General features: G+C 40.1%; 1 protein-coding gene across 2 annotated transcripts in view; it reads right to left on the reverse strand.

Moving 5' to 3' along the window:
* The window catches only part of LOC110492417 (IQ motif and SEC7 domain-containing protein 1), a 248,227-nt gene that overhangs the window by 187,684 nt on the left and 45,801 nt on the right, over positions 1-14,742 (reverse strand). For both annotated transcript variants that reach the window (XM_021566725.3, XM_021566717.3), the window contains exon 2: positions 6,580-6,609. In XM_021566725.3, the coding sequence (XP_021422400.1) occupies positions 6,580-6,609 (30 nt within the window). The remainder of the gene's footprint in view (positions 1-6,579; positions 6,610-14,742) is intronic.

A 14,742-nucleotide genomic window follows, 5' to 3' on the forward strand; every position in this document is an offset into this window, starting at 1 on the left:
AGAGTCTAACAAACATCTAAAGAACAATAAATCACCAGGTGTTGATGGAATTACATCAGAATTGTACTAATTATTTTCTGAACAAGTAGCTCCCTTCCTATTTGAAGTCTTTTTAGAGAGTATTAAAAACAATGTTTTCCCTCCTACAATGAGTCAGGGGTTAATAACACAGATATCTAAGCCTAAAAAATAAGTGCTGCTCATCGATAACTGGCGTCCAATTTGTCTTCTACATAATGACTATAAGATATTAGCCTTACTACTTGCAAAATTAATTAAAGAAGTCCTGGATGCAATCATTGATGAAACAGTCTGGCTTCATGAGGAACAGACATATTTCTAACAATGTCAGACTAGTATTAGACATACTTGACTACTCAGACCTAATAACTGAGGATAGCTTCATATTATTTTTAGATTTTTATAAAGCATTTGACACAGTAGAGCATCAGTTTCTCTTCTACTCCCTTGAGAGACTTGGCTTTGGGGATTTTTTCTGTAAGGCTATTAAGAATCTATGCAAATGGTAACAGCTCTATCAAATTGAAATATGGCACCTCACTTAGATTTGAGTTAAAGAGAGGAATTAGGCAAGGTTGTCCTATCTCTCCGTACCTGTTTTTATCAATCACCCAACTTCTTGCAAATTCTTTAAATAATAGTCCTGTACAAGGTATTTCCATAGCTGGTAAAGAAATTATTATAAGCCAGCTGGCTGACGATACTACACTTTTTATAAAAGACGCTAATCAAATTCCCATATCGATCAATGTGATACAATCCTTTTCCAAAGTGTCTGGTCTATATCTTAACATTAATAAATGTGAACTCATAGCTGTCAAAGATTGTGTGACACCTTCATATTATGGTATTCCAGTAAAAGAAGAAATTACATATTTAGGCATAACCATTACAAAGGATCAGAAGTCTAGAGGCTTACTAAATTTTAACCCTCTTATTAAAAAAAAACAGAAGAAACTAAATCAATGGCTACAGTGGGACTTATCTTTAAAAGGTAGTCCTAATAACCAAGGCTGAAGGTATCTCTAGATTAACATATGGTGCTCTATCTTTATATCTTGACAGTAAAATAAGCAAGGAGATAAACCAGATGCTTTTCAACTTTTTATGGAGAAACCGTACCCATTACGTTAGGAAAACTGTTGTAATGAACACTTATGAGAATGGTGGACTGAATTTTCTGGACTTTACTACTTTAAATAATACTTTTAAGATCAATTGGATAAAACAATTCCTAAGACGACCCACTTCTATTTGGAATTTTATTCCTCATCATGTCTTCTCTACTTTTGGTGGCCTTAACTTGTTTTGCAATATTGACAAAGTTCCAGTGAAACTTTCTGCTTTTCATCGGCAGGTTCTCTTGTCATGGTCCTTAATTTATAAACACAATTTTTCTCCACACAGATATTATATATGGAATAATAGGGATAAATTGTATAAAAATACCTCTTTGTTTTTAGAATATTGGTTCCGAAATAATATCCTATTGGTGAGCCAACTGGTAAATGCAGAGGGTCTTTTACTCAGTTATAAAGAATTCTTATCACTTTACAAGGTCCCTGTAACCCCTAAAGATTTTGCAATTGTTTTAGATGCCATTCCCTCAGGTGTTGCTCTGTTATTCAGGAACGTGTCAAGACCTGACCCTCAGAGCCTACCTTCTGTTGACCCTGTTGACTCATCAGTAGGAAAGATTTGTTTCTCTTTTGGTCCATTCAACAACAGAGCGATACGATCCTTGTTTCAGCAGGATGGTGTATATGTCATGTCACTTTATGTCATGCCTTATTGGAATGGATTTCATAAATATTCATAAATATTATCCTGCTAACCACTATATGAAGAAGTTTAAGGAAAACATCAACTCGAATTGCACCTTCTGTAATGACCACCCAGAAACAGTGTTGCATCTTTTTTGGCATTGTATGCATGTAAGAAAACTGTGGCAAGACATCAGTAGGTTTATAATTGAACACATTTATGAAGATTTTACACTATTGTGGAGAGATGTACTGTTTGGATTCTTTACATACAATACAAATAAGCTGAAACATTTTTAAGTAATTAATTACATTATTCTTTTGGCTAAATTTCATATACACAAATGTAAATTTACAAACAGAAAACCACATTTTCGTACCCTACAAAAATAAATTGAACTGTATTAAGACAGTTAAATGCTCTACTAACAAAAAAATATGTTAGAATTGTAAGTATATGCATGTCCCTTAAGGTCTTTGTGTAATTGTAATGTGATATTGTGCCCCCTAGCTCGATTGTCCATTGTTTGTAATCTATGTATGCTTGTGTTCCCTCATGTGCTTTATGTATTGAATTGTTGTTAATAAAATTTAAAATTTATTTAGCAACAAATCAACCTGCCTCTAGCAACTTACCCTGAAAATGAGTTGGCAACACTGCACTGAGCACCGACCCACACCGGATGTCCATGGACGTTGAAAAGTAGTTGAAATTTGGTCAGTCCACCCTGGCCGGGCCAAATCTTAACCAATCATAGACACGTTTGGGACAGTACAGTACAGTAGGGATGTGCATGGTTATTTGTATATTCAAAAATCTGAACAAAGGTTCGTATTCCAATACTTGTGGGTGTTCATTAAAAAAATAATCAGTTATTTTTTAACAATGAAAAGGCTTTGTCTAAATTTGATTTATTAAATTATGTGACAATGCTACATATACCATGACATGTAAAATCATTAATTCAATTAAACAAAAATCTTTAGAATGTAGTGTTTATGACGTGCGCCCCATTAAAAGATATACCATAGTAGCCTACACGGGTTTCACACGTTTGTTGTTATTTTCTGCCAATCAAAGTGGCACTGTCTACAGTCAGGTAGCACTGTGGCACTGTCTACAAAGTGGCACTGTCTACAGCTTGAGTAGCAAGCAACGTGGGAGATAATCAATGCAAAATGGAATTACAATTACGGAATTAAGTTAGTTAAATTTGAAGTAGTAGGCTACAACTACGAGCAACCATCAGGTAGGCTATTGTTTAATGTGAATGTAGACAAGGACGGGAAAAGGTATGGTAACGTTAGCTAGCTAGCTGGCTAACATAGCTGGCTACCTTTGCTAGCTTCCTGACATCGATTTCATGCAGTCAAGACAGGCACAGCCAGATGGAATGATAGATGACCTATGGAAGTTTGTCTAACTAGTCTATGGTTGCTCTCGCTCTCTCCCTCCCGTGTAAAACTCACCGGCTACTGCCCATTGCACTGCTGCAAGCAAGCGGCACCAAAGTCAAGCAAGCCAGTTCCCAAGTTGAAATTTGGGAGTTTTTTAAATGTAATAAAAAAAATTATCCGGAAAAAAATGGCATGATATTATTTTAATAGTGAAATTATTTCAAAATGCCCATCCTCCCTACAGTACGGTACAGTACAGGGTGGCAGGTAGCCTAACTGTTAGAGTGTTGGGCCAGTAGGTTAAGAGTGTTGGGTCGAAAGATTGCTGGTTCGAATACCCAAACAGACAAGACTCACAGCTCTTAGGGACATACCCAGAAAGACTCACAGCTCTTAGAAACTTACCCAGAAAGACTCACAGCTCTTAGGGACTTACCCAGAAAGACTCACAGCTCTTAGGGACTTACCCAGAAAGACCCACAGCTGTAATTGCTGCCAAAGGTGCTTCTAAAAAGTATTGCCTCAGGGGTGTGAATCTAAATGAGATATCTGTATTGCATTTTCAATAAATGTGCAAAGATATCTAAAAACATTATTTTGCTTTGTCATTATGGGATATTGTGTGTATAAAGGTGAGAGAAAAACAATGTAAACTTAGGAATTCAGGTTGTAACACAACAAAATGTGTAATAAGTCAAGTGGTGTGAATACTTTCTGAAGGCATTGTATGCCTGTCTGGAGAGTTAATTAGCAGTGGCAGCTGTTGATGCATACTAACTGTTATTGGAAGACTGGAAATGTAGAGGAACTAGAGGCTGCTACTGTAGTTATAGTGATTGACACTACTCATGTGAGAGGATAAAGGCTTAATTAGCAGGATGGGTTATGGGCCAGTTCCACTAACTGATTGAATAGAGGCCCCAGTCTATTGTGTTTCACAGTTTGAGTCCCTGGCAGAAATGCTGCAATGTTAGTACACTGGCTTTGCTAGTGATGCTGCTCAGTGGGTGAGCCCCCCCCCCCCCAACACACAAACACACGACAATGACAGGCAGAAACCTCCAGGGCTCAGACCCTCTCCTTCCCCGTCAACTCAGTAAGAAAGGACAGCCAGTACAGAACACAAGAGGCTGGAGGACAACAAAGATCAGGGGCGGAAAGAACAGAGAAGGCCTGAATCTACTGTATATCAACTACACAGACCCAGCTCTAGGGATCTCTCTATTCTCAGAAAACCCAGAAACACACAAAACTTGAGAGGCAGGAGTAAGAGTGTAATTCACCATCTGCTTAACAGGAACATATGTGCGGATTACTAGTGCTGAGTGATAAGTGCTTTTTGAGGTCGGTTCGATCATTTAAAAAACAAAAATCAGTTTGAGCTTTTTAATGGAAATTCCAAAGCCAAAAATAGTTCATTTAATTGCAAAAACATAGAAAATATTCCACTGATTTTGTCAGGTCCACATTGATCAATAAAAAAATAAGGAAATAATACATAATAAAATAGTTTATATTGAATCTATATATAATGACGAGATGCTCATGTCTTCGCCCTAACATTGGGAGTTGTTCTCCCAAAGGCGGGAAAGCAGGCGACAAGCTTAGGCCCAAAATAAGCCCGTAGAAACGCATTGGGATAATATTGGATAGATTTTCGCCTCTTCTTCTCTGACCCGTCTCTATCCAAGCAGGGGAAAAAACACTGCAATGGATTATCGTCATTGTAGTTAATTACCAGGTTTCTGTGCTGAACTAGGTTGAATATTTGCTTAATGAAAACTACAACTCCCTTCAGGCCAGCGTCCCACATAGTTCTTGACTTGATTTTTCTCATGTTGTGAACGATTTGATTTCACTCTTGAGAAAAGGCGCGATGGGCTCAAAAAAAACAACTCATTGCAATTCGAACAATTGAACAGACGTCAGTCAACTGGTTGTTTAATAAAAAATAAACACTAAATGTTGATTATTCGCTCAGCACTATTGATAACCCATGATATTAAATCCATATACTATGTAAACAAGGCGCTCGAGACAAGACGGTTTATTTACTAGAGATTAGTGAAGGGGGGGAATGGACACAGCTACATATCAGGATATCATTTTTCATAATATATCATGTCATATTGTTTGGACAATATCGTAATATTCTTTTTGCGCCAGTTGGCTCTACCTGCTCCAAAACTCCAGTATTTTTTCCTTCATAGCATGTTCTCCATCTTCTTTTTAAAGGTGCTACACCTAGAATTTCGTAGAACCTCTCCCCTATGTGGAAGCTAGGTGAATTGCAACAGCACTAGGCTACATTCAAAACGAAATCTCCCTGCCCCCACATCCCATTTCCCCGTAACATGGCGGAGACTCACTCTTGAGCCTTTTACTTTCGGTTTTATATTTCACAGCGATTTAGATGGTACAATGATTCCCTACACTATTCCGTGCTTGTTTTCTCACAAATTGACATTTAGCGAACAGCGTAGAATTTAAGCAACAAAGAAATGACAGAGCAATTTCTACATTGGCCACTTGAACAGGTGTCCACTAGATAACACAGCCACAAGTCAAATATTCATACATTTTCATGAATTCACATTTATGTAGGTAGAGTTAATTAAAGTGACTATGCGTAGATGACAACAGAGAGCGGCAGTGGTGTGGAGGGGGAGGGGAGCAATGTGAATAGTCTGGGTATCCATTTGACTAGATGTTCAGGAGTCATATGGCTTGGGGGGTAGAAGCTGTTTAGAAGCCTCTTGGACCTAAGCTTGGCGCTCTGGTACCGCTTGCCGTGCGGTAGCAGAGAGAAGAGTCTATGACTATAAGCTTACGGGTTAGAGTCCCGCTCCTTGAAAGCGGCAGATCTACCCTTTAGCTCAGTGCGAATGTGAGGTCCCTGGCAATTCCCAACCCTACTATGCCAGTCAAGTTTTCCAGCCCGAGTCACATCACGTCAATGATGTATACTTATTCTAGCTTTAAACCACTCCATGGCTTCACTGAGTCTCCTAAGACACTCCCATATACATCTTCTGCCAGATAGACTGTATGAGGAAATTACAATGCAACCTTGGGTTGCACTCAAACCCATAATTTTCCCCATCATAATGATCACTAGTGGACACTGAGGCACCTCATCAGTGCCTGGCTGCTACTATCATCAGCACACAGGATAATCACTCATGTCTCTGCTAGCATGTTTTATTACAGAGCTGGTCAGCTATAGACTAAAGATTGTAGGGTATCATATGTTATCTGGAACCAGAACCTACTCAGAGAGATGGGTGGGTGGTGGAGGGAGATGGAATGGGAGAGAGGGAACGGGAGAGATGGTCATCAGAGTTAATCAAGTGTTACCTGAATACTTGCCTTACATCATGTGTAACAGTGTACATACCTGACCATTTTGGAGCTGTCACATTCAGATCTGAAAAACAAAGAAGCTACTGATTAGTATATTAATCCATTCATTGTGAATACATTTATCAAACAATCTAATTGAAAAAAAAATCTCAATTTTTCAAGGACGATACGACAACGTAAGTGACAAACTAGCCTGGTTCGGCACTGTATGAATAGGGAAGAGCCCAATGAAAAGATGCAGTACAATACCAGCAGTCATAAATCAAACACACTGCTGCGCTCAAGTCATTCTCATGGTCTACATGCCAACAATACCAGACGCAGTAAAGAATTCAAGCAATAAACTAGAAATCCCTGACAATATTGCTGTACAGTGTGTTGCAAATAATACAATGCAATTACATTGACATTCCATCGCAGAGAGAAAATGTTATCCAGTGTGCCACTGTGGAAAAGCAAAGGGTTCTTTCGAAAAAAGAAGAAAAAAAACATTTAGCCAATGTAGGTTTTCCCCATGCTCATAATGATAGAGACCCAGCTCTGGGTAGCCACAAGCTCTGCTGGAATAAAGCTCCACATTTTTTAGATACTTCAGAGAACTCAAGACAAAGCTGGTCTAACTCATTTCAACCTTGCAGAGGTAACACAAACTGCTACATAAGAACTGGATGTGAGGAGGACGCGTCCATTACATAGTGCTCACTTCTTGAAGGAAGGGCTCAATCTTACATGGAAATACAATTCATTGAGTTAGTTTAAGTACTAAGTTAGTACCTAAGAGACCAGTATACATAGCTATCCTGCATCATAGTCCTAAGCTTAAATGGGTCTCTGGCCCTACACAGAACATTGTCCATTTGCAGTTACACTCTTTAGCCCACACCAGTAGAAATGCACTTTTTCGAGCTGAAAAATAAAGGCCAGAGCTGTCCCATGATGTTGCACAACGATTTAAGTCAATAAGTCTTTGTTTTAGTCAAAGTATGATATATTTGGGCTTGAAGTGACAAATCTGAACTGCCCACTTTGTTTAAATCCATGTGAATGCTGTGTCTTTTCCTATGATACAGAAATAATTTTTCACCATACGTTTTGTTACAGGGCTGTTTTTTTTTAATGATACCTTTCACCAGCATGGCATTGTTTATTAATCAGAAACAGCTGCAAAGGTATTCCTCTTTGCGACTGATGAGCCAAACAGCCTCGTCTCCACTTGGCCGCCTTGAGCCATGGAGCACATTAAAGTACCGGGTACAAATGTATGTTTTTGCACCTCCACCATGCTTCGTCCGAAACACGACCCTGCCAAGCCCCACTGCTTCTTGACACTTAACCCGGAATGTGTCAGAGGAAACACAGTCTAGCTGGCGAACAAAGTCAGCTTACAGGTGCCCGGCCTGCCACAAGTAGTCACTAGAGCGCGATGGGACAAAGACATCCCGGCCGGCCAAACCCTCCCCTAACCCGGACGATGCTAGTCCAATTGTGCACCGCCTCTTGACACAGCCTGGGATCGAACCCAGGTCTGTAGTGACGCCTCAAGTACCACCAGGGGGGACTACATGTTCACTTATTTTTGAGCTTGTCTGCATTTTAAAAAATTAAAATAATAATAAATAAATAATATATATTACCATTTGATATAATGGTATGATTGCGTGATGATAGCATTTAGCAAACCCACTCGCCCCGTCGTCCCAAGATGAATGTTTTTGACCACTAAAGTTTAGCATCGCTACACACTCCACTGCTTTGAATGGTATAACATTAGCTATGAACCACAAGTTTCTATCCAGATAATTAAAAGGCACCTGCAAAATAAAATTCAAGGAACTCATAGTTTCATGTCATCTGCGGCATACATGATCATGAGCAAAGTCTATCATTTCACTTCCCCTGTGAGAACCATGAGCACGGGTTGACTTGGCTTTGCTTGTACCGCAGCCGAAGACTGGCAGCAGCCTGCCTACCTACCAGACGTTGCACAGTGTCATAACAATAAACAAAAACGCATATCAGCTATCTTTCAATAGTTATCCAAATTACCGGAGCGTCATCTTACTCTTTCTAGCAATTTTATGGTGGATTCGCGGCCGCAAATTATGGAAGATGCCAAAACCTCGGAAATAACAATAGATGGTGACGTCAAAGATTGGCCAGTGGTTTACATCTGTGGCAAAGTCTTCCCTTAATCAATGCTTATGATTTACGGAAGGCTTCCAAATCCAGAACCAACCATAGAGCCAGCTGACTAATCTTTACTAGTGTAGTAAAAAAAATACAACCGCAACTACAGATAACGTTAGCTGGCTAGGTTAGCAAGATAGCTAGCTACACTGATAGCTGTCAGTGCCTTATTTGTTGATGATCAACTCCACATGGAAATTCCCACACCCATTTCATGAATATGTATAAATAGCCTTTGCTATTCATCCGAGATGGAACCTAAATGTGCATTTCCTCTCTAGGACAAGAAATTACATCAAAATAGTGGCGGCCATGCGATTCCACAGGAGTATACAGTACTTTACACAGACAGAATGAAATAAATGCCACTATACCATTAAGGGAAAGCGCTCCGCACATGGCTGTTCTCTGGAACACTGCACTCAGAGCCAATAAAGCTACAGGCTATATCTAGCTAAATGTATGTGCACCGTCATCGCCTACCCATTCTCCTCATATTGAGTAGGGGGAAAGTAATACGAGTTGAAAGTTACCTTGCCTAGCTTGGGCATTTTCACTAATTATGAATGGACAGGAAATTGCTTGCGTTTCTTATTGTAAGTTGAGCGGAGAATACAATCTAAAGTATGTGACTACAGCATTTTTCCTAATTATGGGGGAAGTTGAATTGTTGAATGAGGAGATGGTGGTCCTTTGGAATTATAGAACTTCATTGTTGTTTTCAACAGAACCATCTGGACTCTCTGGGGCTGAAGATTCGCTGCTGGCTACCTCTCAGCACTATACTATCCCACATGTCTACCTCCCTTCCACTCCCTCTTTCTCCCATTTCCCTCTCTTCTATACCCTGTTGATCACCTAAGTCTTTCTCCTCAGAGTACATCGCCAACAGAGGGACAGCAGAGTCATCTCTCTCTCAACTCACCATCAGCTCTACTCCTGAGATATTAGAAGAAAAGTACTTAAACTTATATATGGAGCTCTCTGTGTATTTGTTTTATCCTCAGCCATACAGTTCTTTAAATCACACAGAGGAGAAACTAAAACAGACAAAAATGTGATTATTTGATAGCTGGCAATGGCATTTGGTGCCATCGCTCATTGTCAGCACATGAAATGCAGGCTTCACACAATCGTTTTGAAATCTATTTGATTTAGACCAGGGATGGGCAACTCTAGTCCTCAGGGGACTGATTGGTGTCACACTTTTGCCCCGACTGGTGTCACACTTTTGCCCCAGCCACAGCTAAAACGCTGGACTCCAATAATCAACTAATCATGATCTTCAGTTTAGAACGCAATTAGTTTAATCAGCTGTGTTTGCTAGAGACGGGGGAAAAAGTCTGACACCACTCCTCCGGTCCCCGAGGTCTGGAGTTGCCCATCCCTGATATAGACAAACCACAGCTTCCCATTTTAACAAACAGGTGTAAAATCTGTGTCACTCTCTGTCTGTTTGCCTCTGTATCCACTGCTGTGTCTCACCCATATTGTGTGTGTGTGATCATGTTTAAAGTGCTCTGCACATTAGAATATTTGCCAAAGCTCTACTACAAACGGAACAAATCCTGCTGAACAAACCAATCACCAAGTGGTCCAGTGAATTTGTTAGAGCAAACCCCCATCACATTCACCACTGAACCTGGTCGAGCTGAGCAGAGCAGCGACATCGGGTCAATATGAAGCGCTGAGATTCATTGGCACACATAGCACAGCTCCCGTCCAATGCACTGCCAACTATTGTAATATTGATTGGTGTTCATACTAACCCTGTACCAGTGCAGCATGATAGTCATGCAGGCATTACTCACTAACTGAGAAGTCCCATTGAACCATCACCCCTAAAATCATTTGTTGAATGAGAAACACCATTTCTTTGAGCCCTCATTCGTGTCTGACTGGCTCAGAGCTGAGAAAAAAACTGAGTCGCTGTCTCTTCAGATACACAGAGATTGGGCTGCTTGAGTGGTCAGAACTCTGGACAGCTCCTTTCCCACAGACAGGCCATGTAACGCTCTAAAAACCCTTTCAAAGAGAAGGCTACAGATGAGGCAATTTACAAGGATATTCCAATTCTGTAGAAGGATGGAAAGTGAAGTACGTTGAATAGTGGGTTACAACATTATCCATTTCTTTAAAAAAAATGTATTATATTGCTTTATATTTCTGTCTGGGTGAAATGGATAGGTGACCATTTTTCAGGCCTTGAAACTATAGCAAGTGTTTATGAATAACTCCAAGGACCAATATGTAATATTGAATAATACATGACAATTCAAACAGTATGCACCTTTGAAAATACAGATTTACCTCTTTAATAGTGCATTTACAGTACCAGGCAAAAGTTTGGACACACCAACTCTTTAAATGTACCATTTCCTATATTGTAGAATAATAGTGAAGACATCTAAATAACACATGCCATGTAGTAACCAATAAAGTGTTAAACAAATCAAAATATATTTTATATTTGAGATTAGCCACCCTTTGCCTTGATGGCAGCTTTGCACACTCTTGGCATTCTCTCAACCAGCTTCATGAGGAATGCTTTTCAACAGTCTTGAAGGAGTTCCCACATATGCTGAGCACTTGTTGGCTGCTTTTCCTTTTTGCGGTCCAACTCATCCCAAACCATCTCAAGTGGGTTGAGGTCAGGTGATTGTGGAAGCCAGGTCATCTGATGCAGCACTCCATCACTCTCCTTCTTGGTCAAATAGCCCTTACACAGCCTGGAGGTGTGTTTTGGATCATTGTCCTGTTGAAAAACAAATGATAGTCCCGCAAACCAGATGGGATGGCATATCGCTGCAGATTGCTATGGTAGCCCTGCTGGTTAAATGTGCCTTAAATTCTAAATAAATCACTGACGGTGTCACCAGCAAAGCACCCCCACACCTCTTCCTCCATGCTTCACGGTGGGAACCACACATGCGGAGATCATCTCTTCACCTACCCTGCATCTCACAAAGACATGGCGAATGGAACCAAAAATGTCACATTTGGACTCAGACCAAAGGACAGATTTCCACCGGTCTAATATCCATTGCTTGTGTTTCTTGGCCCAAGCAAGTCTCTTCTTATTATTGGTGTCCATTAGTAGTGGTTCCTTTGCAGTAATTTGACCATGATTCACATGGTCTCCTCTGAACAGTTGATGTTGAGATGTGTCTTACTTGAAATCTGAAGCATTTATTTAAGCTGCAATCTGAGGCTGGTAACTCTTGTGAACTTTTCTTCTGCAGCAGAGGTATCTCTTGGTCTTCCTTTCCTGTGGCGGTCCTCATGAGAGCCAGTTTCATCATAGTGCTTAATGGTTTTCCACTTGAAGAAACTTTCAAAGCTCTTGACATTTTACGGCTTGACTGACCGTCATGTCTTAAAGTAATGATGGTCAGTAATTTCTCTTTGCTTATTTGATCTGTTCTTGCCATAATATGGACTTGGCTGGGCTATCTTCTGTATACCACCCCGACCTTGTCACAACACGACTGATCGGTTCAAACGCATTAAGAAAAGAAATTCCACAAATGAACTTGTTATTTTATTTATTTCACCTTTATTTAACCAGGGAGGCTAGTTGAGAACAAGTTCTCATTTACAATTGCGACCTGGCCAAAATAAAGCAAAGCAGTTCGACACATACAACAACACAGAGTTACACATGGAGTAAAACAAACATACAGTAGAAAAATAAGTCTATATACGACGTGAACAAATGAGGTGAGATAAGGGAGGTAAAGTAAATACAACATAGCAAGTAAAACACTGGAATTGTAGATTTGCAGTGGAAGAATGTGCAAAGTAGAAATACAAATAATGGGGTGCAAAGGAGCAAAATAAATAAATACAGTAGGAGAAGGGGTAGTTGTTTGGGTAAATTATAGATGGGCTATGTAGAGCTTATTTTGTTGGCACTCCAATATGTCCCATAAACATCACAATTGGTCCTTTTGTTCGATTAATTCTGTCCATATATATCCAAAATGTATATTTATTTGTTCCGTTTGATCCAGAAAAAAACAGCTTCCAAAATGCGCAACGTCACAACAAAATATTTGTCTATAAACTTTGCCAAAATATTTCAAACTACTTTTGTAATACAACTTTAGGTATTTTTAAACATTAATAATCGATCAAATTGAAGACGGGTCTATCTGTGTTCAATACAGGAACACAACAAACCAAGCTACGTTTCAAGTCTTGCACAACTCTCAACAGTGTTACGCAGTTCCTAGTTGGCCCTACTTCTTCATTGCACGCACAAATTAATAACCTCAACCAAATTCCAAAGACTGGGGACATCCAGTGGAAGAGGTAGGAACTGAAAACAAGTAACTAAGAAATATCGTTTGCCAATGAGAATTCAGTGAACAGACAGAGACGTCTAAAAAAAGAATCTAAACGGTTAGTCCTCGGGGTTTTGCCTGCTACATAAGTTCTGTTATACTCACAGACATGATTCAACCAGTTTTAGAAACTTCAGAGTGCTTTCTATCCAAATCTACTAATAATACACATATATTATATATTCTTGGCATGAGTAGCAGGAAGTTGAAATTGGGCATGCTATTTATCCAAAAGTGAAAATGCTGCCCCTTATACCTTAAGAAGTTAACACAGTGTCCAAAGAAGGGCCAGAAGTATACAGAATTGTGTCGTCTGCATAGAGGTGGATCAGAGACTCACCAGCAGCAAGAGCGACATCATTGATGTATACAGAGAAGAGAGTCGGCCCAAGAATTGAACCCTGTGGCACCCCCATAGAGACTGCCAGAGGCCTGGACAACAGGCCCTCCGATTTGACACACTGAACTCTATCAGAGAAGTAGTTGGTGAACGAGGCGAGACAATCATTTGAGAAACCAAGGCTATTGAGTCTGCCAATGAAGAGGTGGTGATTGACAGAGTTGAAAGCCTTGGCCAGGTCAATGAATACGGCTGCACAGTATTGTTTCTTATCGATGGCGGTTAAGATATAGTTTAGGACCTTGAGAGTGGCTGAGGTGCACCCATGACCAGCTCTGAAACCAGATTGCATAGCGGAGAACGGGCGGTGGGATTCGAAATGGTTGGTAATCTGTTTGTTGACTTGGCCTTCGAAGACCTTAGAAAGGCAGGGTAGGATAGATATAGGTCTGTAGCAGTTTGGGTCAAGAGTATCCCCCTCTTTGAAGAGGGGGATGACCGCAGCTGCTTTCCAATCTTTGGGAATCTCAGACGACACAAAAGAGAGGTTGAACAGGATAGTAATAGGGGTTGCAACAATTTCGGCAGATAATTTTAGAAAGAAAGGGTCCAGATTGTCTAGCCCGGCTGATTTGTAGGGGTCCAGATTTTGCCACTCTTTCAGAACATCAGCTGACTGGATTTGGGAGAAGGAGAAATGGGGAAGACTTGGGCGAGTTGCTGTGGTGGGTACAGTGCAATTGACCGGGGTAGGGGTAGCCAGGTGGAAAGCATGGACAGCCTAAGAAAAATGCTTATTGAAATTCTCAATTATAGTGGATTTATCAGTGGTGACAGAGTTTCCTATCCTCAGTGCAGTGGGCAGCTGGGAGGAGGTGTTCTTTTTCTCCATGGACTTTACAGTGTCCCAGTGTCCCTTAACAATGCACACCTGTTAATTGAAATGCATTCAAGGTGACTTCCTTATGAAGCTGGTTGAGAGAATGCCAAGAATGTGCAAAGCTGTCATCAAGGCAAAGGGTGGCTACTTTGAAGAATCTGAAATATATTTTGATTGAACACTTTTTTGGTTACTACATGTGTTATTTCATAGTTTTGATGTCTTCACTATTATCCTACAATGTAGAAAAGAGTACAAATAAAGAAAAACCCTTGAATGAGTAGGTGTGTCCAAACTTTTGGCTGGTACTGTATATGATAATTAATGTAGTGGATAACACATGAGCTTTTAGGATGCATTGTTAAAAGAGTGAACTTAAAAAAAAAAAACTGCAACAATGTGATTTGAATGCAAATAGGGACAGGGGGCAGGACAGGGGGCAGA

This window comes from Oncorhynchus mykiss, chromosome 16, assembly GCF_057628025.1.
Source record: "Oncorhynchus mykiss isolate SJ-2025 chromosome 16, ASM5762802v1, whole genome shotgun sequence".
In the NCBI taxonomy this organism is placed as follows: Eukaryota; Metazoa; Chordata; class Actinopteri; order Salmoniformes; family Salmonidae; genus Oncorhynchus; species Oncorhynchus mykiss.